This window comes from Camellia sinensis, chromosome 5 (assembly GCF_055761805.1).
Source record: "Camellia sinensis isolate YWXY chromosome 5, ASM5576180v1, whole genome shotgun sequence".
Taxonomy (NCBI): Eukaryota; Viridiplantae; Streptophyta; class Magnoliopsida; order Ericales; family Theaceae; genus Camellia; species Camellia sinensis.
Window position 1 is genome coordinate 197,655,275 of NC_138965.1, and position 20,119 is coordinate 197,675,393.

Consider the following 20,119-nt stretch of genomic DNA (forward strand, 5'->3'; position numbering starts at 1 on the left):
ATCAAAAATTAAACTAAACAGACTCCTATATTTGCATGACCAAATCTAATTTTAATCTATGTAAAGTCATAATAATATACAGAGAAATACTTTACGTCACCGTTTGTGCCACTACATATGTAGATAATCATAATTGGTTCCTTATTTGAAAATAGTTATTAAGAAAATAATAAAAATAAATAATAAAATGTTATGAATCTGATTATATAAATAAATAAATAAATTAGCATGTGACAATAAATTATTTTCCTTATGGTTGATGTAGCCTCTCTATTTGTAAATATCAATGTAGCCTCTCATCTATGAACACATACATTTTATCCCTTTCAATTATAAATTTTTTTCACTTTTACCCCCTCAAAATAACTTTCAAAAGGGGTGTATGTATATGATTTTTATAGTTAAGGATGTCAATATGAACATGTTTATAGATAAATGGAATAAAGTGCTATTTACTATTAATTGAGAGATTTTGGTTTAATTAACCTTTTTTTCCCTTGCCATACCGTTCAAAATCATACAAATTAGTGTCTAAAACAAGATTGATTCTACAAAGTCGATGCCATCTTGAAGGGATTTCAAATCTGTACTTAAATATATTCTAATAATTAAAAAACAATATTAGTATTAATTATGTACTTCTCCCTTCACTCTTGGAAAGGTGGTGACAAATTCAAAAAGTTAACTACCACATCCAACTCAGGTGGAAAAATGATGATAATTCCAAGAATGCACATACAAGATTAAGAAATTTGTTTCATTTCATTCTACCATTCTAATAGGTTTTCTAAATGAGGTTAACTAATTAAAACCACTGATTGCACATTATAATATATTTGACTTTTTACAACATTGACGTAATTACTTGATTTGTATGGAAAGACTATACTACTTGGTAATTAGTCTGGGACAAAACCACAAACACTCCTCTGTATATATATATATATATATTTCATTTTTCAGTTTATTCTAACTTGGCCAATATTGGAATGTATTGACTTTTTCACCGTCAAATTAAAGCATATGTGAACTCTTGGTTTATCGTTCTTAATTTTTTCACTTCTCCTTTGTTTAATTTTTCTTATTTATTTATTTATTTATTTGAATTCTCTTGAATTTTTGTGACCCTTGTGGAGCACAAATAATGACAATTGCCATAAAAAAGTTAAAAGACTTCGAAATATTGAGGTTAACAAAATGAGAGGAATATCCATAGATCTGTTCATAATGTTTTGCATTGCATCTCCATTGCTGACAGCCTAGGTGAACAAAATTAAACCACTTAAGTGCAAGAAAATCTACTATGTGGTTTAGAATTTAAAATATGATTCACAAAACATTCAAAATGGATCTCAACCACAGGAAATAAGGAAATAAATGGAAACATTATACGGATATTACTACTAGACCACATTAAAGCGTTCCATTCGCACGTGTTCATATTAAATGGAAACGTGTTCACTCTTGCAAAGGTGGTGACAAATTCAAAAAGTTAACTGTCATATCCAACTCAGGTGGAAAAATGATGATAATTCCAAGAATGCACATGCAAGATTAAGAAATTTGCTTCATTTCATTCTACCATTCTAATAGGTTTTCTAAATGAGGTTAACTAGTTAAAACCATTGATTGCACATTATAATATATTTGACTTTTTCTGCATTAATTCCATTCGCACCCGTACTTATTATACGAATACTACTACTAGACCACATTAAAGCAAATCGGTTAGTTGATTTTTTCCATTTTTCTAACATTCCTATCTAAAAGTAGTCTCTAGAGGCGCTTAGCTTCAAGTCTCAGAGCTATATATATATATATAACAGGGCCGCTTAGCTTCAGTCTCAAAGCTATATATATATAGTAATACAGGGCTTCAGTCTCAGAGGGGTTGAACATTTTCTTCTAAACTATATAATGCCAGAGAACCATCACACTACAACACTTCCTACTTCTGAAGATGAAGGAAGTATTCTCCCCTTTAACAATGCAATTGGACAGACTGCTGCGAGAGAAGTTTTGGTAAATTACATTGTCAAACCTGCTGTGACCAAATTGGGCTCTGAAATATTCAAACACTTCTATGCGCGAGGCTAGAACTTCGATCGCAGCATTGCGATTAAGATCTTCTTTATGCTGCTTCAGGTCATTCTATTCTACGTAAGAAGATACATAAATCCTTTTTGTTTTCTATTTCAAATTGAAATTAGAGTTCACTAACGCTGTGTTTGGTTGGAAAATTTGGAAACGGATTTGGAAATGGAAAGGAAAAAAGTAAGTGAAATGTAAATAAAATAAACCTATATTTCACCTAATTTCACATTCATTTTCCAAATCCCTTTCTAAATCTCAACTAAATACAGCATAAGTCTTATTATTAATATTACATATTCAATTGAAAATATTAATCTTCTTATATATATATATATATATATATTGACATATCTATATAGCATGACCACTTGATCACATGCATATACTGTGTTTAGTGGTCATGTTACTCAAGTGACAAAAAAATACACACATAATGTGTTAGATCACATCTTGCCTTTAATATTAATCTTCTTTTTTTGTCATTATTCTTATGATATTATTTTTTTTCGAGTTCTATATACATCGTATGTGCGAAACACTAATATATATACATATATATCAAGACAATTTTAACTCAGTTTTCTGAAAAATTGAGCCCAATTTGGATTTTGGAAAGGTTTTTGAGAGTACTAGATTTTTTTCATAAATTTTTTACATTCTAAGTGTATTTAGATAGAGTCGATCCAAGTACTTTTAAAAAATAAAAAATATATACATATATATATTTTTCTATATATTTGTTAGTATTTAATCTTTTCAAAAAAAAATCATAAATTTTATACGTTTTAATATATTTAGATTGAGTGAATCTAAAAACTAAAAAACATTGAATAAAATATTCAAAAAGTTCACCATAAATATAAATCAAAAATCAAAAACAATTTTTGAAAATTTCAAAATCAAACTGTGTTTTAAAAATTATTTAAAAATTTGAAAAGCAAACTAGTTTTGAATTTTCAAAATTTTAAAAACTATTTTTAGAATATACAACTAAACAAGTTTTTAAATTTTGCCAACTCTTTTTAAAAAGTTACTTTTCAAAATTGATTCTAAAAACCAAACTAAACAAACACGAGTTTTTTGTTTTCCTTATTTTTTTATTTTTTAGAGAAATTTTTTAATATTTTATGTAATTTTTTATTTTTAGATACACCTAATGGTATACTTAAAAAGTATAATATTTATGGAAAAAAAATTTCAAAAAATTCATCAAATACAAAAAATATACAAAAATACTAAAATTTAGTACATTTTTGTAATTTGTTCTATTTAATGAATTTTATAAAAACATTTGTACAAATTATATATTTTTTAAGTACATATGAAGATTAAGTAGATATAAAAAGTAATATATAAATAAAATATTTAAAAAAAATACCAAAACTATGGTCTCGTTTTGTAATTTGGCTATTTTAACTTTTTTTTTTTTTGACTTTTTAACTACTTTGTTAGGGATGAACTGTGGAATTTTTTTTAGTTAAATAGATGGTTGTAAAAGAAAAAATGATTGATTGAAGTGTAAGATGTAATATTTTGTCTTGTTAGTTATTTTGGTCTCTTTTTTTTTTCTTTTTTTTCTTTTGGTTTTGTTTTGTCTTTATTAACTATTTTAATCAAGATCTAAGTTGCCAAACATGAGAGCAATGCTATAAACCACTAATTTGCCATTACTAATTCCACCACTAGTGAGGTGACAATTGAAAAAAAAAAACAAGGCACAAACATACTGTGAGAGTGGATGGGACCCACTGCCACATCATTAGAGCCACCACTAATTAGTGGTCTAAAGCATTTCTCCCAAACATGATGTACTAGTACTAGAGCAAATATATGTAATGTTATTTTAATTTGATTTTTATTAATTTAAATAGTACATCTATCACTTTATGTTAGTCTTTTAAAAAATAATTGGACAAGTATAAATATGAATCGTGTGGATTATTCCTTCAAAACCATCAAATATCTTCTCAATTTGGTGAGAGGTTTTTTGGTACCCTTCAACACTACTCATCTTTTATGGCACTTGTTCCATCGTTTCTTAAAAAATAGTTTTAAATTGAAGAATCTTATTGTTCATAAAAATTCTTAAAAATATTTAAGAAAAAACTCCTAAATTTATGCTAATGATGTGTGATAATGTTAAACTCACAATTTGATATTTACAATGTCGAAATAACATTATCACTACAGTGCAAATGCTAGTTTTTGGTAAAGTTTGATTTTTGACAGTTGGACGTTTGATACTTGCACTTTTGGATACTGAGGGGGGGGGGGGGGGGGGGAATGATTGTAGTAATGCAAAAAAGAAAGAAAGTGATTATAACTTCTTATTATTGTGATTGGATGAATAAAAGAGAACTTATTTGGATAGAGTCAATAAAAGAAAAGCAAAGAAAGTATTTGTTTCTCAATTCAACAAGTATAACCAAGCATCACTGGCAATATCTCTATTTGTTTCACCCCAATCTCTCTCTCTCACCGAAAACTCTAGTCCAGAATCTCCCCTCTTTTATCCCCAAAAACTAGGGTCTATATCTTCATATCTCTCTCATGATCTCACGGACTCTCTGTGCGGGTATCTGGTCTTCTTGCCGACGAACATGGTGTAGTCTCTCTCCCTCTCTGGCTTTCTCTCAAGATTGTAGTTGTATGATGGAGTTTTGGTGGTCCACCATTTCATATTGAGTTTTGATCCTTTGGGTTGAGTTTGTTACTCTGGGTCGTATTTTGTTTAATGATTTAGTGAAGCTTGAAGTACACCAGGATCTCAATCTTATTCTTCATACATCAATCTTTGCTGAACAAGTGAATCTTGGGTGGCCCTGGAGGTGTTGGAAAATGGGTCCTGCCTATTTTGGGACATTGGGGAATTTTGGGACATTTCCGATGTGATTTTAGGAATTTTTTTGCTAATACATATTTTCGTGGTTAGTGATTTGTTGTTTTTGATCAATTTATGATATTTTTCTGGGTTGGGTTTGTGTTTATATTGATAAATATTTTGGTATTTTTTTTTGAGTATGTGATTGTATGATTTTGTTGAGAAAACCAAATGAGTGAGACAGATTACAGTTGAATTTGATGATGTGATGGATTATAGCATTGCCAAAGCATAAGATTTCCGGCTTTCTTCTTTTTTTATTTATTTTTTTAGATCTCATCTCGCTATCAAGTGCCATTAAAGAAGACTTACAATCTAAAAAATGCCATTATACGAATTTCTAATGACGCCTATTATGCCGCAATTGATATTTTAACAAATTTAAAAATGCCACTAAACCCAATTCATTTGTGTCATAAATTGATATAAGTGTCTTCGGAGCTTATTCTAGTGACATTTTGCAAAGTTACTAACACTATTACGAAACGCCACTTATATGTTCTTTTTATTGACACTTTTAAAAGTCACAATTAAACATGCGTAAATGCCTGTAAAAATTATATTGATTTTATAAAAAAATTAATATTAACACCAAAACACCAAAATATTAACCAACCAAATTTCAGTCAAATGCACTAAAAAAACATAAGTTTTCTATCAATATTGACACCAAAACCAAAGCTCTTTGAGCTGAATTATGTTCTTGATGTTTTTAGACACTTAAATATAGGGGTATGCATCCCCAAGAGACAATTTGTTACACAAACACATAAAAATAATCTTGTAACCAAGTCCAAAATTTCAAAAAAACTGACTCAGAAAAGTTAGTATGGAGATATGCTTCAAGAAAACTTGAAAAATGGAGTTAAAATGGTTAAATGTAAGTTTGCAATCATGGGCATAAAGAAATTTTTTTGTGAAAACTTTCATATAACAAAGAACAAATCTTACATTTATGACAAAATCCTAGATGCGAATGTATGAAAATAGATATGATTTTTTTCCCCAGTAAACTTAGGTATTGTTGTGATTTTCTAGAGGTTTGGGTAGAAATTGCTTTAAGGGAAGCTCTGTTTACTAGTACTAAATGCATGTGTTACACAAACACGTACAAAAAGAAGTATAACCTCCACCTTTTCAAATATCCCTCCATTAATATAATCGTAAAAGCTTTGGGTACAAGTCAATCATCACAAGTAAAAGAAACAACCAAGCTAGTGTGAATCACGTATGTACCTTCAAAAGTACAATTTTTTGGCTGGTTAGCATGGGAAAACAGAGTTAAGACTGCTGATTTTCTTCGAAGGATAGGTGTTCTTCAAGGCAATGTCCCAATCCTATGTTTTTTGAAAAAATGAAGATGAATCTGTGGGCCATGTACTGTTGCATTGTCTCTTGGCTTAGAGAATATGGGCTACAATGTTAAATTGGTGGGATGTACAGGGGGCTTTGCCAGGTACAACTGAAAGTCTATTCCATTGGTGGGAGGGAGGTAGGTTTCTTGAAAAAGGAGAGGAAAATTTGGAGGGCTATACCATTGGCTGTTTCGTGGTCTTTATGGAAGATGAGTAATGAGTGTGTGTTGAATGCTTCTATCCCCAACTTGGTTGAATTGTGTGAGTTGATGAAGATTAGAATTGCTCTTTGGCTGAAGTCAGATTACAAGGAAGTTGTGTAAAAGAAAAGGAAGTAGAATAGAATGTATGTTGTGTGTGTATTCGTGGAATAAAAAATAAAAATAAAAAAAGAAAAAGAAAAAAGATGTTGGTTATATATTCATTAATAATTTAAATCATTGAATAAACTTGGAAAACGATCCCTAATCCTTTCTCAAATCCATAATCCTTGAAAAATTAACCAAAAAGTTAAGTGCATGAATTAGATTTGTTTTAAAATTGGCCTACATGACAGTAAGTTTGAATTTGATTTGCACTAAACATTTTATATTCTTTATCAGCCTAAAACAAACAGGATCAAAATGTCCAAATATGTAGCAATCTAAAGCTTGGGGATGATCCGAGATATATTTGTGTTTTTCAAAAGGAGTGCTCTGGACCTATTTCTTTGTTGAAAGGAGAGGGTAGTAGGCAAGCAAAGCAAAAGGGCTTGGCTTTTGGCACCTTGTTAAGAATCAAAAGAAAATTTTGTATAATTAAAACTACAATCCATTTTGTTTGTTCAATATATCTTCAACTTGAAATTCAAAAACCCTAAATCATTTCATAGAATAAATCATCTTACCTATCACACCAATAATTAGTTCAAAAAATCCTAAATCTTGAACAAAAATCAAAACTCAAGTACTCATTTCACAAAAATCAAAATCTTACAACATCAACCAAAAAAAAAAAACCCTAGAGCTAGAGTGAAATGGGAAAATAAAGGGAGAGAGAGAGAGAGAGAGACCTGAATGTCGATGAGAGCCGAGGAGACGGTGACTGACCGACGGTGAGCGACTATGACAGAGAGGGAGAGCAAGACTCTGTTTGGTGTATGTATCTGTGATACAGAGAAATAAAAATTAATAATATTAAAATTAAACATAAACTCAAATTGGCTTTGTGTTTCTACCAAAAAAATTGAGCTTTATTGCTAACTAAATATTTTTTAGTCAACGAAACTATATATTTGCTGACCAAATCAAATAGTCGCCAAAGATTTAAAGTAAAATTATTCTATTTATTTGGCTACTAAATTTATTTTAGTCCCAAAAATTAGTATATAACGACTAAATATTATTTGGTCACTAAAAATGTATATTTGCCGACCAAATCAAGCAGTCACCAAAGATTTAAAGTAAAACGGTGATAGTAATTTGGCTACTAAATTTGTTTTAGTCGGCAAAAATTAGTATATCACGACTAAAATAAACTTTAGTACCCTAAAACCTGAATTAACGGTGACCAATATTTTTTTAGTCGCCTATTGTGGCATATTTAGTGACCAAAATTTTTTTAGTCACCAAAACTTAATATACAGCTGCTAAAAAAATTTAGTAGCTAAAACCTTAAACAACGACAACCAACATAATTTTTAGTCACCTATTGTACAACTTTTGGAGACTAAATTCCTTTTTGTTGCAAAATTTGGTCGCCAAAAGTGTAAATTGTTATATGTAGATTCAAATAGGTAGACTTGTTGTCTAATAGATCCTGAGATAATTAATGATATTTTTCATAAAACACTATTAAAAAAACGTTATTAAATGTTATTTGATGATGTTCAATGAATTTTTGACACTTACAAATTGATGCTTTTTATTTTTGTTAGGCAAATAAAATAATAATATGGTGTTAGTTAGATCACATCCTCTAACCATTGTAATCTCCTTCCAATCCAAGTGTATCAAAACTCAAAGCAAGCGTGCATCTAATCCCAACCTGATCGACTTGCAAGGACAAAGTGCCAAAAAGGCTTGCACCTTGTTTGGTTTCAAAACTTAAAATACAATTTATTAATTTTTTTGATTTTACTGAACATTTAATATTTTAAATAAAACTTGCACTTAATATGCAACTAAAAATTAAAATATTTGTGAAAAAGTTTAAAAGAAATTCATGACGAATAAATAAAAATGGCACATTTTCATATTTTTTTTATAAATTTCTACATAAATAATTTATTTTTTGGGTACATTCAAAAAATTAAAAAATGACCAAAATATGAAGAAAAAAAAATTTCAGTACAAAAAAAAAAATCAAAAATTAAACTAAACAGACTTCTATATTTGCATGACCAAATCTAATTTTTATCCTGTAAAGTCATAATAATATACAGAGAAATACTTTATGTCACCGTTTTGTCCCACTACATATGTAGATAATCATAATTGGTTCCTTATTTGAAAATAGTTATTAAGAAAATAATAAAAATAAATAATAAAATGTTATGTATCTGATTATATAAAACAAAACAAAACAAAATAAAACAAAACAAAATTAACAGGTCACAGTAAATTATTTTCCTTAATTGTTGATGTAGCCTCTCTATTTGTAAACATCAATGTAGCCTCTCAGCTATGAACACATACATTTTATCCCTTTCAATTATAATTTTTTTTCATTTTTACACCCTCAAAATAACTTTCAAAAGGGGTGTATGTATATGATTTGTATAGTTAAGGACGTCAATATGAACATGTTTATAGATAAATGGAATAAAGTGATATTTACTATTAATTGAGAGATTTTGGTGTAATTAACCTTTTTCCCCCTTGCCGTACCGTTCAAAATCATACAAATTCGTGTCTAAAACAAGATTGATTTCTACAAAGTTGATGCCATCCTGAAGGGATTTCAAATCTGTACTTAAATATATTCTAATAATTAAAAAAAACAATATTAGTATTAATTATGTACTTCTTCCTTCACTCTTGGAAAGGTGGTGACAAATTCAAAAATTTAACAGCCATATCCAACTCAGGTGCAAAAATGATGATAGTTCCAAGAATGCACATGCAAGATTAAGAAATTTGCTTCATTTCATTCTACCATTCTAATAGGTTTTCTAAATGAGGTTAACTAGTTAAAACCATTGATTGCACATTATAATATATTTGACTTTTTACAACATCGACGTAATTACTTAAAACGTGTTCACTCTTGCAAAGGTGGTGACAAATTCAAAAAGTTTAACTGCCATATCCAACTCAGGTGGAAAAATGATGATAATTCCAAGAATGCACATGCAAGATTAAGAAATTTTCTAATAGGTTTTCTAAATGAGGTTAACTAGTTAAAACCATTGCGATTAAGATGTTCTTCTTTATGCTGGTCCTGGTCGTTCTATTCTACGTAAGAAGATACATAAATCCCTTTTGTTTTCTATTTCAGATTGAAATTAGAGTTCACTAACGTTGTGTTTGATTAGGGAATTTGGGAACAGATTTTGAAATGGAAACGAAAAAAATAGGTGAAATGTGAATAAAATATGTCTATATTTCACCTCGTTTCACATGCATTTTCCAAATCCCTTCCCAAATCTCAACTAAATACAGCATAAGTCTTATTATTATTATTACATATTCAATTGAAAATATTAATCTTCTTTTGTGTATATATATATATATATTGACGTATCTATATAACATGACCACTTGAGCACATATACTGTGTTTAGTGGTCATGTTACTCAAGTGACAAAAAATACACACATAATGTGTTAGATCACATCTTGCCTTTAATATTAATCTTCTTTTTTTGTCATTATTCTTATAATATTATTTTTTTTCGAGTTCTATATACATCGTATATGCGGACCACTAATACATATACATATATATCAAGACAATTTAAATCACTTTTCTGAAAAATTGAGCCCAGTTTGGATTTTGGAAAGGTTTTTGAGAGTTCAAGATTTTTTCATAAATTTTTTACATTTTAAGTGTATTTAGAATGAGTCGATCTAAAAACTTTAAAAAAATAGAAAATATATATATTTTTCTACATATTTGTTAGTGTTTAATCTTTTCAAAAAAAAAAAAATCATAAATTTTATACATTATAAATATATTTAGATTGAGTGAATCTAAAAACTAAAAAACATTGATTAAAATATTTCAAAACTTCACTATAAATATAAATAAAAAATAATTTTTGAAAATTTCAAAATCAAACCGAGTTTTAAAATTAATTAAGAATTTGGAAAGCAAACAAGTTTCGAATTTTCAAAATTTTAAAAACTATTTTTAGAATATACAACTAAAAAAGTTTTTAAATTTTGTCAACTCTTTTCAAAAAGTTATTTTTTCAAAACTGATTCTGAAAACCAAACTAAACGGACTTGAGTTTTTTGTTTTCCTTATTTTTTTATTTTTTAGAGAAATTTTTTAATATTTTATGTAATTTTTTGTTTTTAGAAACACCTAATCAAGGTATACTTAAAAAGTAAAATATTTATGAAAAAAAAAATTCAAAAAACTCATCAAATACAAAAAATATACAAAAATACTAAAATTTAGTACATTTTTATATTTTGTTCTATTTAATGAATTTTATAAAAACATTTGTACAAATTATACATTTTTTAAGTATATATGAAGATTAAGTAGAAATAAAAAGTAAAAAAGAGATAAAATATTTAAAAAAATTCCAAAACTATTAAAATATGAATTAAAAATTTTAAAAACTCAAAACCATGAAGTGTAATATTCTAATTTCCATGCTATTTTAGGAATCTTCTGATCGTCTCAAAAGACTATTAGCTGTAATGTTGAGTATTTGAAATGATGTCATTGTGTCTGATGTGATTGTATTTGGTGAAATAAATTATGGTCTCGTTTGGGAATTTGGCTATTTTAATTGTTTTTTTTGACTTTTTAACTATTTTTTTTGGGATGCATATTTTAGTCTCTTTTTTCTTATTTAGTCTCTTTCTTCTTTTTCTTTTTTTCATTTTTTTTTTTGTTTGGTCATTATTAACTATTTTAATCAAGATCCAAGTTGCCAAACATGATGTAATAGTACTGGAGCAAATATATGTGATGTTATTTTAATTTGATTTTTATTAATTTAAATAGTACATCTATCACTTTATGTGAGTCTTTTAAAAAATAATTGGACAAGTATAAATACGAATAGTGTGGATTATTCCTTCAAAACCATCAAATATCTTCTCAATTTGGTGAGAGGTTTTTTGGTAGCCTTCAACACTACTCATCTTTTATGCCATTTTTCCATCGTTTCTTAAAAAGTAGTTTTAAATTGAAGAATCTTACTGTTCATAAAAATTCTTTAAAATATTTAAGAAAAAACTCCTAAATTTATGCTAATGATGTGTGATTATTTTAAACTCACAATTTGATATTTACAATGTCGAAATAACATTACCACAACAGTGCAAATGCTAGTTTTTGGTAAGGTTTGATTTTTGACAGTTGGATGTTCAATACTTGCACTTTTGGATACTGAGGTGAAAAAAGGAAAAAAAAAAAAAAGCATGATTGTAATAGTGGGAAAACGAAAGAAAGCGAATATAACTTCTAATTATTGTGTTTGGATGAATAAAAGAGAACTTATTTGTATAGAGTCAATAAAAGAAAAGCAAAGAAAGTATTTTATTTTATTTTACCAAAATAACATTCCATATTAACAAGTTATTTTTTTAGTTTCTTCCCCCATAGGATAATTTTGATATTTTAAAAATGTTTCATTAAATTCATTTCTTTTCTCACTAAATTTCACCACTTTTGGTGAGAAACAAAACACAGTTTTGGTGAAAAAAAATTTCTCACCGTCTCTCATAATTATTCTCACGGTCTCTTATAATTTTTCACATACTTAATCATCCAAACAAGTTAAAGAGATTTCTTTTTCTCCTTTTCTTTTCTTTTCTTTTCTTGTTAAATTCCTCTATCCAAACAGAGTTTTGGCCTATTTTATTTTCCCATTTCTCAATTTAACAAGTATAACCAAGCATAACTGGCAATATCTCTATTTGTTTCTCCCCAATCTCTCTCTCTCCCCAAATACTCTAGTCCAGAGGATCCCCTCTTTTATCCCCAAAACCCAGGGTCTGTATCTTCATATCTCTCTCGTGAACTCATGGACTCTCTACGCTGGTATGTGGTCTTCTTGCCGATGAACATGGTGTACTCTCTCTCTCTCTCTCTCTCTCTCTCTCTCTTTGTGTGTGGCTTTCTCTCTCAAGATTGTAGTTGTATAATGGAGTTTTGGTGGTCCACCCTTTCATATTGAGTTTTGGTCCTTTGGGTTGAGTTTGTTACTCTGGGTCGTATTTTGTTTAATGATTCAATGAAGCTTGAAGTACACCAGGATCTCGATCTCATTCTTCATACATCAATCTTTGCTGAGCAAGTGAATCTTGGGTGGCCCTGGAGGTGTTGGAAAATGGGTCCTGCATATTTTGGGACACTAGGGAATTTTGGGGCATTTCCGATGTCATTTCAGGAATTTTTTTGCTAATACAAGTTTTCCTGGTTTGTGATTTGTTGTTTCTAGTCAATTTATGATATTTTTCTGGGTTGGGTCTGTGTTTGTATTGATAAATATTTTGGTATTTTTTTTGAGTATGTGATTGCATGATTTTGTTGAGAAAACCAAATGAGAGACAGATTACAGTTGAATTTGATGATGTCATGGATTATAGCATTGCCAAAGCATAAGATTTCCGGCATGCTTTACTCAGTTGAATCTCCGACTTAACAACACAATCTTCATTCTCTTTATTCTTCTTTTTTTATTTATTTTTTTGGATCTCATCTCGCTAAGGGTGGCTCAATTTGATATTAATGATTGAAATTGTTAACTCAGTACTTTTTGTTAGGATATTGGAGAACATCTTAGCAAATGTTAAATGATAAATGATGTTAGGGGCTAAAAAAGTATAAGATGATAAAATAGGCTAAATAAATTAACAAAACAAAATATCACATCAAACTTATAATCGTTACACCTTTTTTCTCAAAAAAATAAAAAACGCCAAAAAATCCAAACCAAACGAGGCTAAAAAAGTCAGGCTAAAAAAAATCATAACACAAAAAAATTGACTATATTAGCCAATTCCAAACGAAGCTTAAATTTCAAGAAATCTTGCTAAAACATGACATTGGCAGTGTCCTTAACACTTCGCTGCAGATGGTTATATACAGCAACAGCCCTATATATATGCACTACAACATTTTCTTAGTTCAGCGACACTTGAAAGTGCCACAAAACTACTCTTTCAGTGACATTTTTTAGTCTTGTGGCGTTTTGAACAACTGTAATTTATACCCATGCCAAGGTAGATACTAGCGACACTTGCAAATGCCACTACACCATTACGGCTAAAGACTTTGAATGACACTTTGAAGCCATGATAGACACTATTTGTGGCACTATCAAGCGTCATTACAAAAAGATTTAGTGGCATTTCAGTGACACTTGTAAGTGTCATTACACCATCAAGGCTAAAGATTTTCAGCGACACTTTGATGTCATGATAGACACTATTCGTAACACTATCAAGTGCTATTAAAGAAGACTTACAATCTAAAAAATGCCATTGTACGAATTTCTAATGACGCTTATTATGCCACAATTGATATTTTTAACAACTTTATAAATGCCCCTAAATCCAATTCATTTGTGTCATAAATGGATATGAGTGTCATCGGAGCTTGTTCTAGTGACATTTTGCAAAGTTACTACCGCTACTACGAAATGCCACTTATATGTTCTTTTTATTGACACTTTTAAAAGTCACAATTAAGCATGCGTAAATGCCTGTAAAAATTATATCGATTTTATAAAAAAATTAATATTAACACCAAAACACTTAAATATTAACCAACCAAATTTCAGTCAAATCCACTAAAAAAACATAAATTTTCAATCAATATTGACACCAAAACCAAAGCTCTTTGAGCTGAATTATGTTCTTGATGTTTTTAGACACTTAAATATAGGGTATGGATCCCCAAGAGAAAATTTGTTACACAAACACATAAAAATAATCTTGTAACCAAGTCCAAAATTTCAGAAAAACTGATTCAGAAATGTTAGTATGGAGATATGCTTCAAGAGAACTTGAAAAATGGAGTTAAAAATGGTTAAATGTAAGTAAGTTTGCAATCATGGGCATAAAGAAATTTTTTTGTGAAAACTATCATATAACAAACAACAAATCTTACATTTATGACAAAATTCTAGATGCGAATGTATGAAAATGGCTATGATTTTTTTCCCCAGTAAACTAAGGTATTGTTGTGATTTTCTAGAGGTTTGGGTAGAAATTGCTTTAAGGGAAGCTCTGTTTACTAGTACTAAATGCATGTGTTACACACAAACATGTACAAAAAAAAGTATAACCACTACCTTTTCAAATATCCCTCCATTAATATAATCATCAAAGCTTTGGGTACAAGTCAATCATCACAAGTAGCAGAAACAACCAAGCTAGTGTGGATCACGTATGTACCTCCAAAAGTCCAATTTTTTGGTTGGTTAGCATGGGAAAACAGAGTTAAGGCTGCTGATTATCTTCAAAGAATAGGTGTTCTTCAAGGCAATGTCCCAATCCTATGTGTTTCTTGAAAAAATGAAGATGAATATGTGGGCCATGTACTGTTGCATTGTCTCTTGGCTTAGAGAATATGGGCTACAATGTTAAATTGGTGGGATGTACAGGGGGCTTTGCCAGGTACAACTGAAAGTCTATTCCATTGGTGGGAGGGAGGTAGGTTTCTTGAAAAAGGAGAGGAAAATTTGGAGGGCTATACCATTGGCTGTTTTGTGGTCTTTATGGAAGATGAGTAATGAGTGTGTGTTTAATGGTTCTATCCCCAACTTGGTTGAATTGTGTGAGTTGATGAAGATTAGAATTGCACTTTGGCTGAAGTCAGATTACAAGGAGGTTGTGTAAAAGAAAAGGAAGTAGAATAGAATGTATGTTGTGTGTGTACTTGTAGGAAAAAAAAAGACATTGCTTATATATTCATTAATAATTTAAATCATTGAATCAACTTGGAAAACGATCCCTAATCCTTACTCAAATCCATAATCCTCGAAAAATTGACCAAAAATTAAGTGCATGAATTAGATTTGTTTTAAAATTGGCCTACATGACAGTAAGTTTGAGTTTGATTTGCACTAAACACTTTATATTCTTCATCAGCCTAAAACAAACAGGATCAAAATGCTCAAATATGTAGCTATCTAAAGCCTGGGGATGATCCTAGATAGATTTGGGGTTTTCAAAAGGAGTGCTCTGAACCTATTTCTTTGTTGTAGGCACGCAGAGCAAAAGGGCTTGGCTATTGGCACCTTGTTAAGAATCGAAAGAAAATTTTGTATGATTAAAACTAAAATCCATTTCGTTTGTTCAATATATCTTCAACTTGAAATTCAAAAACCCTAAATCATTTCACTAGATAAATCATCACATCTATCACACCAATAATTAGTCCAAAAAACCCTAAATCTAGAACAAAAATCAAAACTCATGTACTTATTTCACAAAAATCAAAATCCTACAACATCAACTGAAAAAAAAAAAAAAAAAAAAAAAAAAAAAAAAAAAAAACCCTAGAGCTAGAGTTAAATGGGAAAATAAAGGAAGAGAGTGAGAGAGAGAGAGAGAGAGAGAGAGACCTGAATGTCGATGGGAGCCGAGGAGACGGTGACTGACTGACAGTGAGCAACTATGACAGAGAGAGGGAGAGCAAGACTCTGTTTGGTGTTTGGTCACTTTGTTTGGTGTATGTATCTGTGATACAGAGAAATAAAAAATTAATATCACTAAATTGTTTTGTGTAGATTCTAATAGATAGACTATTGTCCAGTAAGTCCTATGATAATCAATGATATTTTTCATAAAACACTATTAAAAAAACGTTGTTAAACGTTATTTGATGATGTTCAATGAATTTCTGACACTTAAAAATTGATGCTTTTTATCTTTGTTAGGCAAATAAAATAATAATATGGTGCAAGTCAGATCACATCCTCTAACCATTGTATCAAACCTCAAAGCAAGCATGCATCTAATCCCAATCTAATCGACTCGCAAGAACAAAGTGCCAAAAAGGCTTGCAACTTGTTTGGTTTTCAAACTTAAAATACAATTTATTAATTTTTAATTTTACTGAACTTTTTATATTTTAAATAAAACTTGCACTTAATCTAGATGCAATTAAAATGGCACATTTTCATATTTTTTTATAAATTTCTACATAAATAATTTATTGTTTAGGTACATTCAAAAAAATTAAAAAATGACTAAAATATAAATAAAAGCAAAATTTCACTACAAAAAAAAAAAAAAAAAAAAAAAAAAATCAAAAATTAAACTACGCAAACTTCTATATTTGCATGACCAAATCTAATTTTAATCCATGTAAAGTCATAACAATATACAAAGAAATACTTTGTCACCGTTTTGTCCCACTACATATGTAGATAATCATAATTGGTTCCTTATTTGAAAATACTCATTAAGAAAATAACAAAAATAAATAATAAAATGTTATGTATCTGATTATATAAAAAAAAAAAAAAACAAAAAAAAATTAACAGGTGACAGTAAATTATTTTCCTTATGGTTGATGTAGCCTCTCTATTTGTAAATATCAATGTAGCCTCTCATCTATGAACACAAATTTTATCCCTTTCTATTATAAATTTTTTTCACTTTTACCCCCTCCAAATAACTTTCAAAAGGGGTGTATGCATATGACTTTTATAGTTAAGGATGTCAATATGAACATGTTTATAGATAAATGGAATAAAGTGATACTAACTATTAATTGAGAGATTTTGGTGTAATTAATCTTTTTCCCCCTTGCCGTACACTGTTAAAAATCATACAAAGTCTTGTCTAAAACAAGATAGATTTCTACAAAGTTGATGATATCTTGAACGGATTTAGAATCTGTACTTAAATATATTCTAATAATTATAAAAACAATATTAGTATTAATTATGTACTTCTTCCTTCACTCTTGCAAAGGTGGTGACAAATTCAAAAAATTAACAGCCATATCCAACTCAGGTGGAAAAATGATGATAATTCCAAGAATGCACGTGCAAGATTAGCAAATTTGCTTCATTTCATTCTACCATTCTAGTAGGTTTTCCAAATGAGGTTAACTAGTCAAAACAATTGATTGCACAATAAAATATATTTGCTTTTTACAACATTGAGGGAATTACTTGAAACGTGTTCACTCTCGCAAAGGTGGTGACAAATTGAAAAAGTTGACTGTCATATCCAACTCAGGTGGAAAATGATGATAATTCCTAGAACGCACATGCAAGATTAAGAAATTTTCTAATAGGTTTTCTAAATGAGTAAACCATTGATTGCACATATAATATATTTGACCTTTTCCGCATTAATTCAATTCCCACGTGTTCATATTATACGAATACTACTACTAGACCTCGTTAAAGCGAATCGGTTTAGTTGATTTTTTCCATTTTCTTTACATTCCTATCCAAAGGTAGTCTCTAGAGGCGCTTAGGTTTAAGTCTCAGAGCTATATATATATATATATAACAGGGGCGCTTAGCTTCAGTCTCAGAGCTATATATATATATAGTAATACAGGGCTTCAGTCTCAGAGGGGTTGAACATTTTCTTCTAAACTATACAATGCCAGAGAACCATCACACTACAACACTTCCTACTTCTGAAGATGAAGGAAGTATTCTCCCCTTTCACAACGCAATTGGAGAGACTGCTGCGAGTGCGAGGGAAGTTTTGGTGACTTACATTGTCAAACCTGCTGTCAGCAAATTGGGCTCTGAAATATTCAATCACTTCTTTGTGCGAGGCCAGAACTTCGATCGCAGAATTGCGATTAAGATGATGTTCTTCATGCTGCTACTGGTCGTTCTATTTTTCACTGAAATGTAAGACTCTGATTAGGTGCACTTAGCGCCCCTGTTCTATTCTAGTTAATAAAAAATTTCACTGAAAAGTAAGACTCTGATTAGGTGAGCGACTATGAGAGAGAGAGGGAGAGCAAGACTCTGTTTGGTGTTTGGTCACTCTGTTTGGTGTCTGTATCTGTGATACAGAGAAATAAAAAATTAATAATACTAAATTGTTATGTGTAGATTCTAATAGGTAGACCATTGTCCAATAGGTGCTATGATAATCAATGATATTTTTCATAAAACACTATTAAAAAAATGTTATTAAACGTTATTTGAGGATGTTCAATGAATTTCTGACACTTACAAATTGATGCTTTTTATCTTTGTTAGGCAAATAAAATAATAATATGGTGTAAGTCAGATCACAACCTCTAACCATTGCAATCTCCTTCCAATCCAAGTGTATCAAACATCAAAGCAAGCGTGCATCTAATCCCAATCTAATCGACCCGCAAGGACAAAGTGCCAAAAAGGCTTGCACCTTGATTGGTTTTCAAACTTAAAATACAATTTATTAATTTTTTGATTTTACTGAACTTTTTATATTTTGAATAAAACTTGCACTTAATCTAGATGCAATTAAAAATTAAAATATTTGTGAAAAAGTTTACAAGAAATTCATGATGTAATAAAAACAGCACATTTTCATATTTTTTTATAAATTTCTACATAAATAATTTATTGTTTAGATACATTCAAAAAAATAAAAAAAAAAATGACTAAAATATAAATAAAAACAAAATTTCACTACAAAAAAAAATAAAAAAAAATAAAATTAAACTACGCAGACTCCTATATTTGCATGACCAAATCTAATTTTAATCCATGTAAAGTCATAACAATATACAGAGAAATACTTTATGTCACCATTTTGTCCCACTACATATGTAGATAATCATAATTGGTTCCTTATTTGAAAATACTCATTAAGAAAATAACGAAAATAAATAATAAAATGTTATGTATCCGATTATATAAAACAAAACAAAAACAAAAAAAAATTAACAGGTGACAGTAAATTATTTTCCTTATGGTTGATGTAGCCTCTCTATTTGTAAATATCAATGTAGCCTCTCATCTATGAACACATACACTTTATCCCTTTCAATTATAAAATTTTTTCACTTTTACCCCCTCAAAATAACTTTCAAAAGGGGCATATGTATATGATTTTTATAGTTAAGGATGTCAATATGAACATGTTTATAGATAAATGGAATAAAGTGATATTTACTATTAATTGAGAGATTTTGGTGTAATTAACCTTTTTCCCCCTTGACGTACCGTTTAAAATCATACAAATTCGTGTCTAAAACTAGATTGATTTCTACAAAGTTGATGCCATCTTGAAGGGATTTCAAATCTGTACTTAAATATATTCTAATAATTAAAAAAACAATATTAGTATTAATTATGTACTTCTTCCTTCACCCCTAGAAAGGTGGTGACAAATTCAAAAATTTAACAGCCATATCCAACTCAGGTGGAAAAATGATGATAATTCCAAGAATGCACGTGCAAGATTAGGAAATTTGCTTCATTTCATTCTACCATTCTAGTAGGTTTTCTAAATGAGGTTAACTAGTTAAAACAATTGATTGCACATTATAATATATTTGACTGTTTACAACATCGACGGAATTACTTGAAACGTGTTCACTCTTGCAAAGGTGGTGACAAATTCAAAAAGTTGACTGTCATATCCAACTCAGGTGGAAAAATGATGATAATTCCTAGAACGCACATGCAAGATTAAGAAATTTTC

At 29.5% G+C, this 20,119-nt stretch overlaps 1 protein-coding gene across 46 annotated transcripts in view; it reads right to left on the bottom strand.

Annotated features, from left to right (window-relative positions):
• Positions 1–20,119, bottom strand: part of LOC114269955 (uncharacterized) — a 278,957-nt gene that overhangs the window by 219,739 nt on the left and 39,099 nt on the right. For 16 of the 46 annotated variants that reach the window (XR_014330791.1, XR_014330808.1, XR_014330815.1 and 13 more), the window contains 2 exons: positions 16,066–16,180; positions 7,382–7,474 (listed from right to left, as the gene is read on the bottom strand). Coding sequence is in view for 7 of the 46 variants with exons in the window: in XM_082871057.1 (XP_082727183.1) it covers positions 7,382–7,474; positions 16,066–16,180 (208 nt within the window). In the remaining 39 variants the exon portion in view is untranslated. The other 30 variants (XR_014330803.1, XR_014330817.1, XR_014330804.1 and 27 more) reach the window with 9 other exon arrangements.